The sequence below is a fragment of the Pollachius pollachius genome, assembly GCF_949987615.1.
Source record: "Pollachius pollachius genome assembly, chromosome: 2".
Lineage (NCBI taxonomy): Eukaryota > Metazoa > Chordata > Actinopteri > Gadiformes > Gadidae > Pollachius > Pollachius pollachius.
Window position 1 is genome coordinate 35,092,649 of NC_136935.1, and position 21,705 is coordinate 35,114,353.

At 48.9% G+C, this 21,705-nt stretch overlaps 3 protein-coding genes across 3 annotated transcripts in view; all 3 read left to right on the plus strand.

The window, feature by feature from the left end:
* dnhd1 (dynein heavy chain domain 1) overlaps positions 1-14,727 on the plus strand; it is a gene marked incomplete at both ends in the record, with an annotated part of 29,527 nt that extends 14,800 nt beyond the window's left edge. Inside the window, 21 exon segments of the mRNA XM_079730618.1 lie at positions 155-1,976; positions 2,204-2,303; positions 2,701-2,833; positions 3,139-3,316; positions 3,692-3,794; positions 4,098-4,247; positions 5,231-5,422; positions 6,422-6,853; positions 7,256-7,682; positions 7,848-7,922; positions 8,022-8,228; positions 8,328-8,509; positions 8,946-9,953; positions 10,162-10,336; positions 10,464-10,589; positions 11,409-11,512; positions 11,514-11,632; positions 12,140-12,228; positions 12,487-12,639; positions 13,234-13,889; positions 14,350-14,727. Coding sequence (XP_079586744.1) covers positions 155-1,976; positions 2,204-2,303; positions 2,701-2,833; positions 3,139-3,316; positions 3,692-3,794; positions 4,098-4,247; positions 5,231-5,422; positions 6,422-6,853; positions 7,256-7,682; positions 7,848-7,922; positions 8,022-8,228; positions 8,328-8,509; positions 8,946-9,953; positions 10,162-10,336; positions 10,464-10,589; positions 11,409-11,512; positions 11,514-11,632; positions 12,140-12,228; positions 12,487-12,639; positions 13,234-13,889; positions 14,350-14,727 — 6,809 coding nt within the window.
* LOC307071342 (extracellular serine/threonine protein kinase FAM20C-like) overlaps positions 1-16,205 on the plus strand; it is a gene marked incomplete at both ends in the record, with an annotated part of 38,881 nt that extends 22,676 nt beyond the window's left edge. Inside the window, 3 exon segments of the mRNA XM_079730328.1 lie at positions 15,357-15,438; positions 15,544-15,603; positions 15,917-16,205. Coding sequence (XP_079586454.1) covers positions 15,357-15,438; positions 15,544-15,603; positions 15,917-16,205 — 431 coding nt within the window.
* Positions 16,206-17,967: 1,762 nt separating this feature from the next.
* The window catches only part of baiap2l2b (BAR/IMD domain containing adaptor protein 2 like 2b), a gene marked incomplete at both ends in the record, with an annotated part of 9,524 nt that continues 5,786 nt past the window's right edge, over positions 17,968-21,705 (plus strand). Inside the window, 2 exons of the mRNA XM_079759018.1 lie at positions 17,968-18,124; positions 19,220-19,306. Coding sequence (XP_079615144.1) covers positions 17,968-18,124; positions 19,220-19,306 — 244 coding nt within the window. The remainder of the gene's footprint in view (positions 18,125-19,219; positions 19,307-21,705) is intronic.

A 21,705-nucleotide genomic window follows, 5' to 3' on the forward strand; every position in this document is an offset into this window, starting at 1 on the left:
GTGCCAATCATATCCGACAAAAAATTTCAGCCCTGTGTAGATTAATTATTTATCCTTAAGTATTCTCCAATCTTTATTTGTTACAAGAGAAACCATTCAATTATGTTATTTGTAAATAGTTAACAATGGCTGTTCCTGCTCTTAGGTGCCTTAGGAAAAGCGTCCATGGCTTTGGAGACGTTGCGACTGAGTATGTCCACAGGAGGAGCCCTGACGCCCGACGGCACTCATATTAAATTGTTTGCGTCGGGATCCGTCAACTACCTGGCCACCTGCCTCTCCTCTTCCAGGGGGGGTCTCGGACTCAGTGCCCGTCTCCGGCGCCTGTTCTCCAATTTCGTCCTCCCCGCGCTCTCGGTCGACGTCCTGTTTTCAATCCACGTTCCTATGCTGAGGCTCTGGCTCAAAGATGTGCCCCATGTGCCCAGCTTTGTTGATATGGCACGCTGCATCATCTCCGCTACCAAAGAACTGTACCATACCGTGTGTGAACACTTCCCCCTCACAGAGCAAAGGCCTCATTTCATGTTCTCCCATCGAGACCTGCAAAAGATCTTCCGGGGAATGACTCTTTGCCGCCAATCGCAGAGTCAGACACACAAGCTTGTTGTCTCCCAAACCGGGCAGACCTGGTGTCCTCGTGTCCCGTCGAAGTCCCTCGCCACCCTTCTCGATATAACCCATCTCTGGGGGCACGAGTGTCTGCGTACCTTCGGCGACCGGCTGGGTTGTGAGGAGGAGAGCCAGCTGCTGCTGTCGCTGATCTCCAGGGCATCTGAGACCTTTTTCACCTGTGGAGACATCGGAGATAACCATGCGCTTGAGTCAGAGGAAACATCTAACGTTGGTGCTTTCCTCATTGGGATACCACTCAGCCCTGGAACAACAGGAACCTTTGAGACAGCCAATCAGAGTGTGGGTATTCAAGGCACTGGTGAAGAAAAGAGTGAAGCCTTGCCTGCACCGTTGGTGGCTGTGGTTTCTTTGCCAACCCCACAAACTCTAGACACTCCGAGTGGCTCTGACTTAGCAAACCAAGAGGTCAGCATCATTTCCAATAACAATACGCAAGATAGTTTGTTGAAGGACAACTTGTGTTATGAAGGGAGAAAACTAAATCAAAATGAAGAGGCAGAAGAAGCTGAAAAATCCCTTTCAAAAGATTTGAACATAGAAAAAGGTAGACTCTTAACGCCTTCTCCACCAAAAGAGCCAAAACCACTATGTCAATCAGAAAGTAACGGGGCTCATATCGCAACAGAACAATCCGCTCAACCTGAAAGCAATGACTCTGACAAGTCAAGGGCAGTCCCATCTCTTCTTCCAGCACAATACATCCAGCAACTGGTGGACTCTATGGATCAGATAACCTACGGCCCCGGTCTCTCCATAACGACTCGCTCCACGGCCCAAGGAGATGACCCCAGACTCCAGCTCTCCTACCAGCGGCAACCGCTAGACGAACTGACTCGACGGTTATCTGCAACGCTCAGAGAGGCGACGCTGGGCCGCGCCGGAGCGAGCGGAGGGGGCATCGCCTCCAGTCACTTCATCCACCAGCAGAGGGCGCTGCAGCTGCTGCACATCCTCAGGGCCCTGCTGGTCCCCGGGGGCCACGGGGTCCTGCTGGCCGCGGCCAGGGCAACTGGGCGCAGGACCAACGTGCGCCTGGCCGCCCGCATCGCCGGCTGTCCGATGATAGAGGTTCACAGCGGTAACGAGGAGACGCTGGACCAGATCTTGAAGCAGGCAGGGAGGCACGTAGGAGGAGGAGGAGGAGGAGGGGGAGGCAGGGATGTGGTGATGCTGGTCCACCAAGACGTCAGTCAGACCCTGAGAGACCGGGTGCTGGGGCTGATGAGCCACGGCACAGGGGAAGGGCTGTACTCTGGCCGGGAGTGGGCCAACCTCGTCCCCAGAGTCTCTGCTGCCAAGGAGCCACTTAGAAGACACATACGTGGACAGATTATCCAGGAGTAAGAGACAGATTCAACTATAACTTCCATGCAATGCCTTTTACATAATGTAGCACCTGGAAGCACCTGGAAGGGAAATATCAACCAGTTTTTCAGTCACTTTTCTGAATGACCTAAGAATGTTTTCATAGATTCACGAGTTATAGTTTCTGATGATTAAGTTGAATTTAAGATGCTTCGGGGGGATGAGCTGATAAAACATTGCTGTTCATTGGGTTTTATTGCAGGTTTTTCAGGAACTTTCAGAGGAACTTGCACGTTTTCCTGTTGATGCCACTCTGCCCAGACAGACCCGACCCACCTGCAGAAAACGCTTCAAACACCAATGTGATTATGTTTTCCTTTTACAGGCACACAATAAATTATTTAGGTCTCTATATTTAAGCCCGAGCAGTTGTCCAATAGGCTGCAAGATTCTCCCAGGGACCTTTTTACATGGTCGTGAACACCCTTCTACCCACTCATGCAAACAGTCGGGAGGAGGGGGGGGGGGGGGGGGGGGGGGGGGGGGGAGCAGTTATGTATGCCAGCATACATAACTGTGCAGTTTAAAGTTTAAATTCAAACTAAAAACACAATATCTCCAATTTAACCTTTCAAGAAATGAATAGCAAAATAAAAAAATGAAAAAATATTTGAATTTCCGCTTCACTTTTGCATTTTTTGGGGAGAACTCTGAACTACATGCAATAGGTTTGAGTGTGTGACCTCTCTGTACCCCCAGGCTGGGCTGGGCCGGGCCCTCAGCCTGGGCTGCTGTGTGGAGCTCTACCAGTCCTGGACTCGACAGGCCCTGGTGGAGACCGCTGCCCACCATCTCACCAACACTCCTCTTCTCTCCCGTCTGGACGCAGAGAGTACGTTCACGCCTGGTGTATTTCCGTCTCCATCCAGGTTGTGTTGTTATTGGGCTTAGTGTTGCGCTGTGTAAAATACAAAGCATAATATAGCACCTTAGTGCATTGGTACTTGGCATTCAAAGTGCTGCATGTATATTCGGCACTGGGCAGACATTTAACCATTAGTGGCCCCTTACCCTTACCTATTTAACTGGCCAGTGCTGCCATTTAGATTATTATTGGAGAATTTATATTATTAATCTAAAATTGATTGGTGGAAGTATTTCTGTGCGTATAAGTGTGTCCCCTGTGTCCTCATGAAGCAGCTCTAGCAGCCAGTCTGTCGTCGGCCATGGCATCGATCCACCTGGCCGCGTGTCGCTACGCAGCCGTCTCCCTAGGAACCCATCCCTTCAGCCCGGGAACCTACTTGGAGTTCATCGCACACTTCTTCTACCTCGGGGACCTGCTCCGCAACCAAGGACTCAGGCGAGCCGAAAGGTGAGTGAGGAACATCAATTTAAACGCCCCTTTTTGGCAAGATAGTACTTTCTTTATTTATAAAGGCAGCAGTGACGGCCAAGTCATTGCACCTGCTGTATTGATTGTAAACGAATCACAGGGCGAGCCCTAACAATGATTCTTGCCATTGGCTGTACATATTTAATGAGGGTTGATGGAACATAGATTTGTGTCCCCCAAGTATGGATTGTTTATGTATTTATTTATTAATTTACTAGGTGCAGTGCACATTCATCAACATTTCGGTTTCCACGTCAATGTGAATGTGCTAGAGTTAGTTCATGAGCTCAGTCTTATATTTTCCCCCCAGGCGGGTTTCATACTGTTCTTACATGCTCTTCCCAAACTATTCAGAGTGGGAAGAGCTCTGGCCCGCCTGGAGGACCTGAACAACATCGCTCTGCAGCACAAACAGGAAGTGGAAAGACTGAAGGAGGAAGTTGGGAAACTACAGCAGGTATTGCTTATCGGATGTAATCAACAGCCATCACCTCCGTGTATACATTCAGAAATGGGTGCCCTGACTCTTGACTCTAGGACATATATTACGTTGCTTACTCCCACTATGCACAAAGTACCACTTAAAAATATATATTTGTAGGAGTAAAAAAAAATTGAAGCTAATGGCTACTCTGCCCTCTTTCAAGTTGCTAATATTAATCTCCATCTTAGTTTTGATCTATACCACCAAACTTAAACAAACTATAACAAAACAAAGGATAAACTCTTAACTCCCCGTGTCTGTGTCCGTGCTCCCCAGCGAGAGCAGGAACTCCTCAGGGAGATTGAGGCGGAGGAGGTGCTATGTGAGGAGAAGAGGCGGAGGTGTGTGGTGGAGGAGCAAAACCTGCACCAGCTGGAGGAGCAGAGACGCCTCCTCCAGGAGCAGATAGACACCCATGTAGAGGAGGTACAGCGACCAATCCCATTCACCCACCTACTAACCAATCACATCACCAAGAGGAAGAAAACAAGGATCAATCACACGTTCCTTATCGGTGACCATATGGTCTGTTCAAATTCATAATCATGGAATATTTGTAATTCAATGGAGTTAAATTTGACTGTATATCACAGAACATACACACAGACTTCTGAGAAGGTCCCCAAACAAAAAGAAATCTGCAAATAATTAACAAAGAAAATTAAACATGTCCACTATAATGTCTTCAGTAAAATTCACATCTGCTCTCTCATAAAGAAAATACCCACCAGCATCACTAAGTATCGATGTAAGACTTAACTAAGTAGCCAGTCTCACAAATCAAACTTTTAAAAAATTACCAACAATTAATAATCATAAATATGACAGCAGACGAGCTTAACTGTAGGGAATGGTAACTGTAACAAGTGTCTGTGAAGGTTTCAAATCAACTCAGGTCACTACAGAAATAAACAAAAAAATAATTAATAATAAATCCCCACTTCAATGTGAACTATGAACAGGGCTGCGGGATCCTAGCCTGTCTTTTGCCAGACCAAGCTCAATCGTAGATTGCACGTTGGTCTGGGGAAGCTGCTGTCATTTTCTTCAGCACAAGAGGCGTGATCACTGGGCCTAGTTCAAATGACTCTGTACGCAATTGGCTGCTTGCCGTCGCTTCCCTGTGTTAAACCAGCCAATAGTGCGCCAGGGGGAAAAAACAGCTTGGTGATTGGCTCCCGCAAAAACGTATCGGAAGCAGAAAGAAATGTATTTCACTTCTCCAAACCCTTCTGCAGGACGAACTCAATTCGCTGGCAGAATGGGCGGGGCTACCCAATCTAGCGGGATCCCAGATTGCCAACATCTTTGTTCAAAATAGAAACCAAAAAAAAAATGCTCACCTTTGCGCGTCCACCTCTCTTTTAATCCATTCATTCGTCTCCCATTACCGTCATCCCCACCACCAGGAGCGTCCCCTGCTGCTCTCCGGCCTGGATGCCCTGCAGTGCCTCAGGGTGGGGGACCTGGAGGAGGTGCGGAGCTACAGGGACCCCCCGCAGGGCGTGGTGAGGGTGCTGGACGCCCTGTGTCTGCTGTTCAACCGGCCTTGCAGCTGGGACAGCGCCAGGCAGCTCCTGGGACAGCACGACTTCTATGAGGTGTGGAGACGGGAGGATGCGGGTCGGGTTTCACCGCCACTACAGCCACCAGCGCTGAAGGAAGCACACAGACAGAGGGATGAACGTAGCTGTAGTCGGTCGCAGTCATCGTAAAAAGACATAGGCGGCAGGCAGGAGCGGCAGTAGCTCAAGAGGGTTGGCTGGCAACTGCAAGGTTGCTAGTTCGATTCCCGGCTCCTCGTATGTCGAGGTGTCCCTGAGCAAGGCACCTAACCCTAACTCCCGACGAGCTGGCTGTCGCCTTCCATGGTTGACTCCGCTGTCGGTGTGTGAATGTGTGCATGAATGGGTGAACGTCAGGCAATATTGTAAAGCACTTTGGATAAAACCGCTATATAAATGCAGTCAATTTACCATTTACCATAGACAGAGCCAATAAAGTGGATAGATAATCTAGCTGGAAGGTTCTGGGTTTTAGCCTCACTAACCAGTCTCCCTGTAAGCCTTCCAGAGCTAGAGTTCTCACCGCTGCCGTCTCATGAATGACTAAGTGTGCGCCTAAGTATGCTTTGGATAAAAGCGTCTGCTAATTGTTTAATTAACAAATCAAGCACTCTGCACAGTCACACTTAATACAGCTACTACAGGTACCACACATTCAATCTGTCGAGATGTGAAGCATATATATAGGTTCTGTAGTTTATATATGTGAATAAGGATAATCATAATACAATTGTATAAAAATGTACTTATTGTAACAAATGCACTTATTGTAATTCGATTTGGATAAAAGCGCCTGCTAAATGCCCTAAATGTAAATGTAAATAATAATAATATATGAATGAATAGATCAATTGGACAGCAATACTACAATAATTCTCACTTCCTTAAGGTTTTACACAAATGCATACTTTAACATATATCTAGCTTCCTCAAATTAGCTCATTATCCATAAGCTGTTTATAACAACCAAAGGATAATGCATGAAGAGATCATTCAAGATAACATCAGCTTCTCCTGATTGGTCCAATCCCCCAGGAGTTGGAGTTCTTCGACCGCAGCAGTCTGAGTGACAGCCAGCTTCGGCAACTGGGGGAGATGGTCGCCGCCCCCTACTTCCTGCCCGTGGCGGCGAGGGAGGTGAGCCGGGCCTGTGAGTCTCTGTGCCGCTGGTCCCGGGCCGTGTACAGCGCCGCCCTCGCCCGGCGCCGGGCCGTCCCGCTGGAGGCCCGCCGGCGCCACCTGTCGGAGCTGGCCAATCAGGCGCGCCGGCGCCTGGGCCAGGACAGGAAGCGAGAGGAGAAAGGCGGCCAGCGTATCGTGGAGTTTACTAGTCAGCTGACGGCCGTTCGCTCAGACCTGGGGGAGGAGAACGCCAGGCTGGCGGCGGCCGTGGAGCAGGAGAGGCGGCTGGCGGTCACCGTGGCGATGACGGCGAGCCATCTCGCTGATTGGACGACTGAGGCCCAGGTGAGTTGTGTGTGTTTTTATGGTATATACATACCATAGATCAATAGATGGAGGATTCATAACAGATTGTGAAAATGTGATACCAAAAATTCAATTCTTTTTTCTATAGCAAATATTGAGACAGTGCTTAAGAGAGCAAATTTAACGGTAATGAAACACAAGAAGTTCAATATAAAGACAGAAAAAAATATAATAACATACGATTGGAAAAAACATACACACATGGAGATGTGTCTTTTAAAGTGTTTTTAAAAGTGTGGAAATCAGTGTTCCACACTTTCATCGGCCAACCTCTGTAACCCATCTCTTATATTCTGTAACCCTCGGATCAAATGAAGTCCAAGTCCGTTTCCGTCTTGGTTTTAGTGAATGTACCATCCTCCCTGCTCCATCTCTCCCCAGGAGGTGCAATCCAACAGCCAGACCCTCCCAGGAGACGCTCTCCTCATGGCGGCCATAGTCTGCTACCTGGGCCCCTTCGGCCCCGCACTGCGGACAGAGCTGCTGGGAAAGTGGAGGCTCCTGTGTCAGACGGGGGACCTAGACCCTGAGCCCCAGGACCCGAGAGCCCCACTGTTCACACACTCTGAGATCAGCGCCTCGGACCCCCCGCCGTGGACCGGCATCCCCCTGGCCGAGAAGCTGGAGGGGGCCTTGTTTCGGGCGCTGGGGGCCCGCCCACACCAGGCGGAGTCGTCCTGTGACCAGCTGGTGATGAGTCTGCTGCTGTGGGGCCACAGGGACCCCTGGCCCGCCCTCTTCTGGCCCCTGCTGGCTGACGCCCAGGGCTGGGATCAAGAGGACGGCCCCCCAGACTGGCTTCTGTCAGGTGGGTGCAACAGGTTTTGACCCAACACTTAGGATAGGAAACTATCCCAAGGGGCTTTTGGAAATTCACTGTAATTCGCTCTGGATAAAATCAGCAAATGCTTATTTAGAATCTGAAACGATAAATATAGATGACATGAAAACTAAACAGGGGATTTATGTGCAGAAGAGAAGTACGACCTGGTGGTCTGTGCTGACGACCCCCAGCTGATCAACAAGCTGGACTTTGCTGAAGAGAGAGGTGACCTATTTGGCTCAAAGCTGTGATGGTGAAGTATCCGGTTTGTGTCTGTATAACTAAACCTCCCGCTGCTCCCCTGTGTGGTCCCGTCCCCCGTAGGCCTGAGTGTCCTGGTGTCTCACGTGGAGAGGGCCGTCCCCAGCCCCGGGTTCCTGGCCAGGTTGGTCAGGAACCAACGGTCCTCCGGGGCCGAGGACCATCATGGTGGCGATGATGGTCCCACGGGGCCGTGGACGAAGGACCAGCGCCCCCATCCGGACTTCAACCTGGTCCTCTGCACCGGCCTGCCTGTCAGACTACTCCACGGTGAGGCGAGACATCATCAAACCAACATCACAGCAAATAGTAACCGAAAGAGAACAGGCGGGGTCGTCTAACGCTCCGGTCCCCTGCGGTCTGCGACAGAGATCCAGCCATTGGTGCTGCTTGCGGTGAGGGTGGTTGACGTCTCCCCCGGCTCGGCCCAGCTCCAGGAGCTGATGCTGGGGGCGCTGCTGCCCTGTCAGGGTCTGGAGCCGCTGGTCCAGCAGCACTCTGCTGTCCAGAAGGAGCTCCACACGCTGCAGGAGAGCATCAGGGAGGAGCAGGTGATGAGAACCCATGCACAACTGCAAACAACTTAGTCTGGAGATACGACGAGTAAACATAAGAAAGGATAGGTTGATTATTAAATCCCAAATGTTTTTCTGGGGGGGTTCAGTACTTATTACCGAATTACCAAACAGTAGAATCATTAGATACAAAATGTAAGATAAGCATCTGCAGAGAACAAAAACAAAAATATATCGAAACTAGTATAACTTTAAACAAAGAGTGGTGGGATTGAAATGTAAATTCAGACGTAGTTGACCGTAGAGGGAAAAATTAACCGTATCTCATACATTGTCGTATCGAAAGTGAGACAGAAGAACCCTTTGTCACTCAAAACTGTGAGATCAGAGATCAAGTGGTCATTGACCTTCAGCATGGTTGTCTTCATCATCGACATCCCCATCATTATAATTATCGTCATCCTCCCTCCAGGTCGCCCTAATGGACTACATCCTTGGGTCGTCGTCCCCGCTGTCAGAAGACCCCTGCTTTCCCCCACGCCTGCTAGCGTGCCGGGGGACATCCGTGGAGCTCAGGGCCCAGGAGGGGCGGCTCGTCGGCGAGCTGCGGCGCCTGGACTCCCTGCTAGGGCCGGCCAGGCGTGCGGCAGCGCTGGCTGCCCTCCTCTACCGGGTCCTGCAGGACGTCTCCCGCCTCTCCCCCGCCTACCGCTTCACCCTGCAGGCCTACGTCAGCGCCATGCGCAGGGAGGCGCCGCAGGACCCGGGGAACCCGGACGGCTGGTGGTGCTGGGAGGGCGGCCCGGGCAGAGTGCCGGAACAGGGCCGCGTGCCGGCGGCCACTCAGGGGATGGTGGGCCGTCTCCTGGCGCTGTACCGCCCCTGCCTGTCCCAGAGCCACGGCCGGGTCCTCGAGGTGCTGGCCGCCACGGCCACACTGCTCCACCACGGGCTCTGCTCCGCCCCAGAGGAGGCCGCCTTCCTCCGCGGCCTGCGTGGCGTGGATCGGACCTCGGCGTTGCCCGCGGAGACACGGCGCTACACGCTGCCCCGCTGGATCCCGGCGGAGCTCCACGGCGACCTGTCCCTCCTGGAGCGGGCGCCCGCGTTCCGGGGCCTGCTGGCCTCGCTGGCCGCCGCCCCTCGCCAGTGGCGAGAGTACCTGCGCCTCGGCCCCACGCGCACCGCGGCGGGGGCTGCGGCGGCGTGCCCCTCCCACGGCCACCTCAGCCTCCTGCAGCGAGGGCTGCTCTGGAGGACGCTGCTCCCCGGGAGCCTGGGGCCCGGGGCCCAGGACCTAGCCGCCGCCGTCCTGGGGCCGGCCAGGGACACGGGGCCCACCCGCCGCCCCGGCGCCTTCTCCCGCTTCCTGAAGGACCACTGGGGCCCCGTGGTGTTCACCGTGCCCAGCGTGGGGGGCGGGGTGAACCCCCTTCACCTGCTGAGGCTGCTGGCCAGCCAGCAGGAGCACACCAAAGAGGTACGGCATGATGCATTGATGTAGGGGTGTGTACGGAGATACATCAAATCACTTCACCTGCAATGGTTTTACTGTGGTTTTCTGTCCGATTTGTTGCTTTATTTTGTAGTTTTATGTCCCATTTTATAAAAATAAATGCAACAAAATAAAAATGCATTTGAATTACTGTTGCACCAATACATGCGACATGGACACTGTTTTTCTAAAGGTTCATGTGGAAGTCGTTTCATTGGCTGCTGAGCGGGACGGGGACTTCCTTCTCTCAGCACTGGGGAGAGCTGTAACCGAAGGCCATTGGCTGGTTTTCACCCACTGTCACCTGCTCCACCAATGGGATGACAAAGTGCTTTTTTATATCAATCAGCTGTTTCCCCCCCGCAAAGGTCGGTTGACCCAACATAATGAATGTCATTGAGATGTGAATACAGTTTTCATGTAATAATTTACTAAAATGAATTGAATGGATTGAATTCATTGTATTTTGGCTCCCCTTCCTCCTGAAACGACCAGCCCCCCATGTGGAAGGAGAGCAGTGTGAGGGTCCCAGCACTGAGGGGCAGCCCACCAGGGGGCCGGCCCACCCTCTCTTCAGGCTGTGGTTCATCACCCGTGGGGCAGCCCAGGGCTCCGTGCCCGGTAGGACCGGCAACCTTCACCGCACAACCATTTGCATATTTTTATTTATACGTATGGATTATTTGTTGGTTGTTTTCTGGGATGTTTAGACAATGGATTCTTTTTGAAGTAGTAATGACATAACAAACCCATTTATTGTTATAATAAATGTTCACCACCGTAAAACCACGATACCCTCCTTCACACATTATCACAATATCATCACAATACAATCACAGAACGCCCACAAAAGGGCTGCGAGATAAATTGTTTTGTATCGAAATCGCAATGCGCCCATGTGCAATATTCGTGCCACTGGACGGGAAATCGTTGACATTTTTTTGTTGAAGTCTGTCTGATAACACAATTTACTCTTGTTTAGGGGTTCTTGAATACAGTTTGCTGCTAGGGAGTGGCATGCAGGCTCTGCATGCACAGCGAACAACCATCACTGTTCATGTTGATCAGTTTATGATCAGACAACCCAAGCAGTCGTAGACAGCCCCTGCTAGGCGTAGAACACAACTTAAAAAATCTGCCAGCAAAAATACGATTTCATTCAGAGAACAGCAATGTCCTTGTCGTTGTATTGAATCGTGTGGAAAAAGAATAGATGAAAAACAGATACCTATCGAGAGTGCTTTGCAATTTTTGCCATCATTTTCTTTTTTTTGTCATACTTTCCCATTGAATTCGCCACCAAAAAGCTCTGTAATCTGAATGCCACGCAAAGCCCAAGCGAAAATAAAATATTGTACAACACAACGCATATTATTTCTAAAACTTGGCAGTCCTACCCACAAGGTCACCCCCATAACACCACCTTGATCCCCTCTGCAGCCTCCGTGCGGGCGTGTGGGCTGCCGGTGGTCTGTGACCCCCCCTGGGACCTGAGGGAGGAGCTGAGCCTGGCCCTGCGGACAGTGCTGTGCCCCGCGACGGCCCCCCCCCCCCGGCGGCCTGGAGCCTCCCCTCCTCCTCCGCTGCGCCCTCCTGCACGCCGTCCTGCAGCAGAGACGAGCCCTCCTGCCCTCTGGGCGGGGGGGCGCCGGGCCGGGGGGCTGGTGAGGACCCCGACAAAACACACCTCATAGGTCTGGTCCTCTGAAGCGTGTTTTCAGCACCTGAGCCGGCCTAAAAACACGGCTTACTCGTTCATCTGAAGTATGCAGACAGTTTAGACCCCAGGAGGATTTTAAGACGGATGCCACATGAGCTGGTTTAGAAATCAAAGAATATATAAATTGCAAAGGTATACATTAGCTGACCAACTTGAAGTTAAGGTCCCTTCCAATATTGTACATTTGGACTGCAGTACTTCACCCATTCCGCTAATTTGGCTCAATAACGACGTACCCACCATTAAATACAAGATAGACGAAATCATGCTTTAACATATGCAAACACTGCATGCATAGATAAGAGCCCATACTGACAGAAACAATCAATGATAGTCCTATATTCCATACTGTATCTTCAGATGGCCAACAAAATGATGTCCTGAAGCCACTTCATGGTAAAGTGTTGCTGTGTAAGCCCCGATGATGAGAGTGTGTGCTGTGTCTCTCCAGGGGTCTCGAAGACCTCCTGACCCTGGTGGAAGCCTTCTCAAGGGTCTCCGGACGCTGCCACGACAAGATGGGCGCTCTAGAGAACCTGGGTAGGGGAATTAATGAGGCAATTATGAAGAGGAATTTCAATAGGAAATATAAATTCATACATATATAGGAACTAAAACAATTATATATATTTCATTTATTTATCCTGGTTATTTTATTATTATATTATCGTCATCATATTTGTGGGGTACGCGTTATGTGATTCAAGCTCTCTTGATCGTGTTACAGTTTGCGCATAAAGAAAATACAAATGATAAGGGAAAACGAGGTGCATAATTTATGTCCTGTTGGCGATGCAGTGGGCGTGGTCTATGGCGGCCATGTTCCTGACCCCGAGGACCTAGAGGAGGTGGGCTGCGTGGCCAGGGGTCTCCTCAGTCCTGTGGCTCCGCCCTGCTGGGGGGGACCTGGTGGTCTTCTCAGCATCCTAGACCCCCTCCCTGACCGGCCTGGTAGACACACACTCACTTACTCAGTCACTCGCACGCACTCACGCACACACACAAACAGGGCTGTATAATGAGTTTATCAGATCAAATTATATATACCCTCAGACCAAACCAAAACACTGGAATACAAAGGCGTCAACACAGTTGTCAAAAGCCAATTGTAGTTTTCCTTTCTGCAAAACATATTTTGCTCAAGCTGCCTTTTCAGCAAAAGGGACAGAATTATGGAACTCACTGCCAGATAACTTGAAATGTATCCCTACATTTGACATCTTCAGAAGAATAATAAGCCACAATTCTGGCTTATTAAGCAACAACCATGCTTGCATAGTTTTTTTTTACAGCGTGCTCTCTGTATCTCTCTGTATTCTTCCTTTTTCTTCTTTAATTTTTCCATTTTAGTTCATCTCCGTTTTCTTACTTTTTAATAATGTTAATCTGTAATATTATTATTTTTTACCAAAAGCCCTAATAGGAACAAGTGTCGTATATTAGCTTTGGCTAGAAATACTATGATGCAAACATCCGATGACTATCTCAGGCTTGTAATAATTCATTGCTTGCTGTCCCCGGTTCTCCACGTTCTCCCCCCCCCAGACCCCGCAGGACTCCTTCACTCTGTGGAGCGGCGTGTCTGGAGCGTGACGGACCACAGTTTGCCCCCGCCGCTGGGCCTCAGCCCTGAGCAGGCGGAGGACTCCCTCCGGACCCGCTCCCACACCCTTCACACGCTCCTGGGCCTCAGCCATGCGCCGTCCGCCGGAGGAGAGGGAGTACGGGGACCACGCTCCGGGACCCCAGATGCCCGCCCCGGTGGGTCCTTCAGGGAGAGACTCGCGGCTTTGGACGACCGCCTTCACGCTCCTCGCTGCACAGACGAGGACGCCATCGTTGATCCGGCCGGGGGTCCGATCCAGGACTTCCTGTGGGCGGAGTGGGCCGCACTCGGGGGTCTTCAGGCGTCCCTGCTGGCGCGATCCGTCCGGCGCCAGCAGGGACGCCGCGATCCCCTCCTCGACGGCGATCTGGCCCGTTTGGAGAGGAAGGCGGAGCTCATTGCCACGTACCTTTGGGGCGGGGCTGAGGCGAGAGACCCGCCCGCCGCATACCGGCCGTCTGCGTTCGCCAACCCCCGGGGCTTCCTGGCGGCGGTGTTGAGAGAGGCGGCCCAGCGAAGGAACACCGAGCCCAGCCACCTCACGCTGGACTTCCAGTTAATGACGGAGGGAGAGAGAAGCCTCACTGGGGCTCAGGTGAGGCCCTTTCATGCGGTTACATTTCAGACGCACTGCCGTTCAGGGTGCTTTACATTGGAAGGAAGCACATTTAAAGAGGAAATGAACCCAGATAATGTTTTGGTTTTTATTTTAAACAAGGTTAAATGTCTTAAATGTCAACATATTAATGTTTGGCGTTTTGTCACTTTAACTAAAATAACACCGTCTTTTAGTGATAACCGAAATAAAATCCTATTTTTGGCTAGAAGACTTTTTCCCACGAATCAAACTACCAATCAATGAATGACTAATTAATATTGTTAATTGGTTGGTGGAAGCACTATAAAGTATGAAATCCGTTTGACGTCACTCAAGTAGCCACCATGCTGGATAGCAGCATGGCTAGCCGGCTAACAGCTAGGATGTCACACCGCCAGACCCCAGTCTAGGCTTGTATTAAATTCCCCAGCTGACCATTGGAAAACTTTAATCACAGGTGCTGAGTGGCCCCACCTCATCTCCGGCGCCTGCGCCCGGCAGCGTGCACCTGTGCGGCCTCCAGCTGAGAGGTGCATTGTGGGACACCAGGCTGGGAGCCGTGCGGGACTCGGCGTCCACTCATTCGTGCTCCTTGCCCATGCTGCGCGTCACATCGCGGATTGTCGGTCGTCTTAGCAACCGTTCCCGGGGAAGCGCTACCCCGCCCGACCCATCGGACGCACTGGGATCCGACGCAGAGCCCTTGTCCTGCCTCTTCCGCTGCCCGCTCTACGTGGAGGGAGGGGACAGGCCCCTGACCTGGGTGCCCCTGGCGACGGAGCTGGACCCCGGGTGGTGTCGACTCAGGCGGGTCCGGCTGGTCAGCACCCTCTAATGGCTAGACCCACGGCCGGTCTGGATTCATCCATGATGAACGATGTCTGTCATATGTCGTGTAATGTTTGTTGTGTACTGGCAGGTTGAGCGGGTCGACTAACAACCGCAAGGTTGCTAGTTCGATCCCCGGCTCCTCCTAGCTGAGCGTCGAGGTGTCCCTGAGCAAGACAACTCACCCTGACTGCTCCTGATGAGCTGGCTGTCGCCTTGCATGGTTGACACCGCCGTCGTTGTGTGAATGTGTGTCTGAATGGATGAATGTGAGGCAATATTGTAAAGCGCTTTAAGTGGCCACTGGTTAGATAGATGCAGTTAGTTTAGTTCATGTGCTTGAAGATCAAAGGGGTGTGTGTCTATGAGTGCGTGAAGAATGATGAATGTATCTGCATTCTATTCTATGGACCCCCTTTTGATGTTTTCAATAGAGATGATGAAGTTTGCTGTAATAAAGAATACTTTCAAGTGTTTGGTGGAGTGTGGTTTTTCAGTTGCTATGGATACGATGGAGCCAGCCGTCGTATCCTCTTTGAAACTATATTCATTGTAATGTTTGAAACAATATTCATTGTCATGTTTGAAACTATATTAATTAGCTGAAGTTGACGCTAGAGATTTTCTTTTTTCCAGGCAACATGGATCGCCACCACTACGAGACCTTCGAGAAGTTTGGGAACGACACGTTCCTGCTGCACCTGGACAACGGCAGGGCGTGAGTCATACTGATCACGGATGGATTCCCCTCCATCTGTATGTTCTGTACATACTGTATGTTCTTCTCTTTATGAAGTTAGACTGACCCTGTCCCCCTTCCCAGGTTCGGACGCCACTCTAAAGACGAGCCGTCTATCTTAGCTCCACTCAGACAGTGCTGCAGGTGAGGATGAAATATTGATTATGAAAGCTATTCAGCTGTGATACAATACTTTTCAATCCCAAAAATCGAATTTGTGTCATAAATGTTGTGTTTATTTTAAAGAGACAGAGAGACGGCATGAAACAAGTTTGTGTTGTGTGATCATGATCTCTCCCCCCATAAATATCTCAATCTCCTCTCTCCCCTTCTCTCTCTCCCTCCCTCCCTCTCCTCCTCCCTCCCCCTCTCCCTCGTTATCTCTCCCTCTCCCTCTGTTTATCTCCATCCGCCTCTCTCTCTCCCCCCTCCCTCCCTCCCCCTCTCTCTCCCTCAGGATCCGTCGTTCCACCTGGCTGCGGCTCCGCCTCCTGGCGCTCCCTCACTTCCGCCTCAGCGATGTCATGAGAGAGTCCCTGGGCCGGGACCCCCTGTCCGTTGCCACGACGCCCCTCCTCGCCGAGCCCCACCTGGCGGCGCTGGACCGACGCCTGACCGTCGTGCTGCGGGCCGTCAACCGCTGTCTGGAGGAGAAGGAGGGCGGGGCTGGAACCATGGGCGGAGCCAGGGGAGGAGTTTGGGACGGAGCCGGGAACGAGGAGGTGATCTACGACGACATGGCCTAAATGGAGGCACACGGGGGGGGCACGATGGTGCTGGGGGAGGAGCCTATAGGAGGATGACAACGCAGAGGAGTCTGTGAGATGTGATTGGTCAATAGTTGAATAGTCGTTGAATTGCAGGTATATTTATGTGGTAACTAGGCAAATTAAGTATAGGTGTAAAGAAATATTTAGGTTGAAAAGCAAGTGTTATTTTGCTACATGACACGTTGATCCATCCAAGATCCAAACTTTGGATCTTGGATGATCACTCTGCAGAAAAGTATATTTTCCCCTGCTGCTCCTATTTGTCTAGTCATGAATCAAACTGTCAGATTCATAGTCACTGTAATTGTATTCCTTGAATATTTTAATTAAATAATATAACTTTTTATATTACCAGACTTCTTTCTTTTAATATTGTATTTTATAATTCAGAACGAGTTTCCAAAGTTAATATGAAAGGCAAGCCCTCAAACATGGAAAGCAAGGAAATATAATTATTAGGAGCCACATGAATAGAGTGAATCATGTGGCTTTAATCAAAAGGGTATCTTATGTAACCGCTGCTTGTGTGTCAGTGAACACAACACAGCATTTCTTTGTCTGTTGATGAATAGGTCGCCTTGATATTTGCCTTCTTTGATGGAATCCCGTGTGAGCGGTGCAATCTCAACTCCTTAGTCTTTTGTGTGCATGATGTGTCTACATTTAACAGAATTATGTTGATAACACATGGCTCTGCCACAGAGAGGCCCAGGTCTGTTTTTCCAGCGAGGTTCTGCATTTCTCACAGTGTTGCTTCTGGCCTGCTCTCTCTCCTTTCCTTTCAGGGGCCCCATGAATTATTCACCTGGCTGTGGCCCCTATCTATGACACCTGCCTCGCTACCCTCCTCCCCTCTCACTGCCAATGGATCTCTCTCTCTCTCTCTCTCTCTCTCTCTCTCTCTCACTTGTGCCCACGTCTCTTTCTCAGATCCCTCTCTACCTCCCTCTCTTTCTCCCTCCCTCTCTATCCTTCCATCTTGCTCCCATTCTCTGTCTCTCTCTCTTGCTCTCTCTCGCTCTCACTCCTATTCTCTCTCCCGTTTCGCTCTCTCTCCTGTTCTCTCTCTCTTTCTCTCCCAAAGTGGGTGAGACAGGAGTACACAGGTGTATTAACAGATGAAAGAGAGAGAGAGAGAGAGAGAGAGAGAAAGAAAGAGAGAGAAAACAAAGTGCCGAGTTATCACTTCACCGAAGTTTAATCGTGTCTTGCGGAGACTGCACCAGATGCTGAGGAGGGATGGCAGTGAAAGTGCCTTTATCTGTCTGATGAGTCTGCCTCAGCTGGACATTAAAGGGCCAGGAGAGAAACCATAGCTGTAGAGTAACTACATGGAATGAGCGGTGCTACTATTACTTTGCTTGTTGATTGAGTGAAGGTGACTTTCACTGTCCCAAATTAAGTTGGGAATCCGCTGGAAAGAAGTCAGACACTTTTTGTTGACCTACTTGGCATAGCGTTTGTGTATTTTTTATTTATTTTTTAGCAAGTTTGCATTTAATTCAAGCTTTCATCCGCCACCATGTCTGGAACCAGCGATCTACTACACAAATCGACCCTATCTGTGTACTCGGTGAGTACTGTTTAAAAGACTGAACGTTGACTTCTCTGTTTCATGCTATTTGGCCTTTTATATGTGCATCCAACTGTTGTTGGTGTTGTTATTTTAAGATAAGTGTATTTTCACGGTTGTTTCGGTTCACTTCATACGTAATAATAGGTTTGTATACCTACAGCTATGCATTGTTTTTGGAAATGGTTCATAGTGCATGGGCTATGGGTTGCCTTCCTTCATGTCTGTTTTCTGTCTTCTTTCCAGAACTTGATGGACCAGTTCAACCCAGGACTTCAGAATCTGGTTACTTTGGGGAACAGCTATGTCAAGGCCTTTCAAGGTGGGAACATGCACTTTGTTCACACAAAAAAACAAAATAAATCCTCCATGAAGTAATTATAAATCACCAGTAGAACGGAACAGCCCAATTTAGGTGTGTAGAATATTCAATGAATATTCAATATATTGTTATCTTAGTGATGAACACATGCAGCACTATCTACATATAGAACATACACTTACTAAGTACTAAATACTTTTACAAAGTAACAGGCAACACAAAACAATCCCTTTAACACCTGAACCAACTTATCTCAGAGCGAGACCTAAGCACACACACACACACCAACGTAGACATCTAAATATTTCAGAGAAGTCAATAAGAAATGGGTAATTACACATTTTCCACGCGGTGGAAGAAGGAGCGGTTTCCCGTTTCGCTCATTGGGTATGCTGGCCGGAGCCCCCGTTCCGCTGCTCTGTGGGCCAGGGAGCGGCCCTATCAGGAGTGGTGCAGGGGGTAATTGGTGGAGCTGTGTATTATTCATGGGGCATCTCAGGCCGATCCAACTCAGGAAGGGGTCTTCAGTCACAGGGACGGCCGGGCCGTCCGGTAAAGCGATAGCCGCACTGGCAGCAGGCCTGGTGGCTGGAAAGTCCTCAGCAGCCTATCACGTGTCAGGAACAACCGCCGCCAGGAGGGTTGTTCTGATTGGATGGTGGTGGTGTAAAGGGATTGATTGGTGAGATAAGGAACGGACGTTGTTATGGCGGGTCATTGTTATTGAGTTTAAGGCACCTTTGTTTTAGTTCAAGATTACATTTGTTGTCCAACAAAGTGGAATATTAGGCTTGGGCTCTCACCCATGCTTCAGTCGTAAAATACATTACACATAACAAAAACAAACAAAGATATTAGTGAATCAATACATACAGCACAATTCAGTAAAAGCAACTATATACAAAAAGAAAAATCTTAACAACTTTCATGAAGACTACTAGAAGCTATTATCTGATTTTTTAAAAATGTATTATAAGATTTTTTAAATGCATAACCTATTATCTTTCTTTGTATGCTTGTGTGTGTGTGTGTGTGTGTGTGTGTGTGTGTGTGTGTGTGTGTGTGTGGGGGGGGGGGGGGGGCGGGGGGTCACAGCCTTGGGAGTTTGCAGTGAAGCGTACTTCAGTGCTGTGGCCAAAATGGGAGAACAGGCTATGCACACACTTTCCTCCCGCTCACTCGGTAAGTGTGCTTTTGTGTGTGTGTGTGTGATCAACGTGTCCTGCGGTCTGTTGAACCATTGTTTATTAATTGTGTTTAGCTGTCCTCATGTTCGCAACAGCCAAGTATTTAATCACAAAGCAGAAAGACATCAACCCCCAGTACTCCCAGAAATGTCCATTTTCACATAGCTTTACTCAACCTTTGACCTTTGGGAGTATTCACCTAAGTGCTAATTTAGCATTTTGTTAGCAGTAGTATGCTAACATTAGAATTATACATTAAGCACAATGCTAATTTAGAGATCCAGCTGCCCACAGAGCACTCCCACGTGGTTGTGTATGGATGACCAGCTGAGGAGAAGGTCAGGGAGACTCCACATGATCGGACTGCCGGCGTATCATGTGACTGGCGATGAATTATAGACGCGAGCGACCTTTCAGAAACACTCCGTTCATTATCTCATTCACAGGCCGTGGCGACTGACAGGCTCAGCACCGCGCTGAGTATTTTAAACAGGCAAAGTAACCCCCCCTGCCCTGACAGATTCTTCATAAAAATGAATTATATTTCATGTTAATATTGGAAATTAGTAACACATTTCATATTATGTAACGATCAAGGAAATTGTACATATAGCAACTAATACATTAAGAACTACTCATATTCTACAAATGTGCAACTTTTGAACTAAAATTTGCTTTGCTTTCACAATGTAGTGATCTCAAAGATTTCAAATATTCAAACATTTTGTTACTGGAACACATGTATGTACAGTGTTGTGCCTGAACGCGTTCATTGAACGATAGTTCATGAACTCGTTCATATTTTGGGCGAACGTGAACTGAACGTATTGTATTACCGCCTGATGAACGTTACTGTGAACTCGTTCATTCTGGTGTCTGTGAACGGCACCCTCACTTGGTTTAACTTCGTTCAATATGGGGGTTATTTGTTTATCAACACGGCGGATGCGCGCGCAGATCGCCGTGTTGTTTGACCGGTTGCCATGGTAATCTCTGTGTGGTTAATTTGCAGTTGCGGTGTTGCCAGTTTACTGTTACATTAAACTGTAATCAGAAAAGGCGGTTATATGCTATAGACCCTATAGTATCTGTCGTATAAAGGCTGGGACGAATTTCAAATTATAAATATGTATTTATAAAAAAAATTTTTAATTGAAAGTATAGACCGGCGCGATTCCCATTGAAACGAATGGCGTGGTGATTATTCTTCAAAACGAGAGCTGTTAAATTGTGGAAAATGAATTAAACTGTAATCAGACAACGCGGTTATATGCTATAGACCCTAGAGCAGAGGTCCCAAATACGTAGATTGCGATCGACCGGTCGATCGCAAAGGTAGGGTGGGTAGATCGCGTGACGTAAAAAAACCAAAAAAAACAACGTATAACGTATAACAAAAAAGAATTGCATCCCTATGGCATTTACCACTGGATTGATGAAAATTGTGTGTTTGACTTTGACAAACTTTTCCAAGACTCTCAAGACTGCTATCCATTTAGGGAAGATGTTTAGGTTGATTTACTCAATCACAAAAAAATGCAGCACTGTTTCACCTAAACACGTCTGCAGTGGAGGAAGAGATTTTGATAGTACAAACTGATATTGAGCTTAAATCCAGGGCTCATGGACAATTTTGGAACTTACTCACAAAGGAAAGTATCCAAACATGAGGAAATGTGCTACCTCCTTGACTGCATTATTTGGCTCTACTCTATTAAGTGCAAATAACATTCCACCATGACTGATTGTCATTTGGAAGCCTGCTTGAAACTAACTACCAGCAGCCACCGTGTTGGCGTTTTGCCATGTACAGTAGGTAGATCATTTTGACCTGCTCATTTTTAAAGTAGCTTGCACGCCAAAAAAGTGTTGGCCCCCCTGCCATACGAATTACGAATTATAAATATGTACTATCCATAACGTTAGCTCTCTGGCTCATAGTTCAGCGGACTAGAATACCTCATAGAATCATTGCTTGTTGGCCGGAAACGGAAAGGGGGGCTGTTCACGTTTGGTTGTAGTCTTTTCGCTCGGTTCTCCGTCTCATCAGTAGGGCTAGAACCGAGCGAAAAGACTACAACCAAACGTGAACACCCCCCTTTTTCGTTTCCGGCCAACGAGCAATGAGTCTTCCAAAATAAATCAATGGGATTTACGAAATGCGCTAAATGTGCAATAAAACACGATATAAACTGTATTTCGCTACGATACTTGATTCAACCACTCTATTTCATCCTAGACAAACCACAAAGGGGGCTCAATGTTCAAAATACCGGAAAAAACAAATAGCTCACAGCAACATATTGAAAAAAAGAACTATGAACTAGTTCATTTTTTGGAACTGTGAACTTCGTTCAAAATTTTGAATTATGAACGTTTAACTGAACTAGTTCA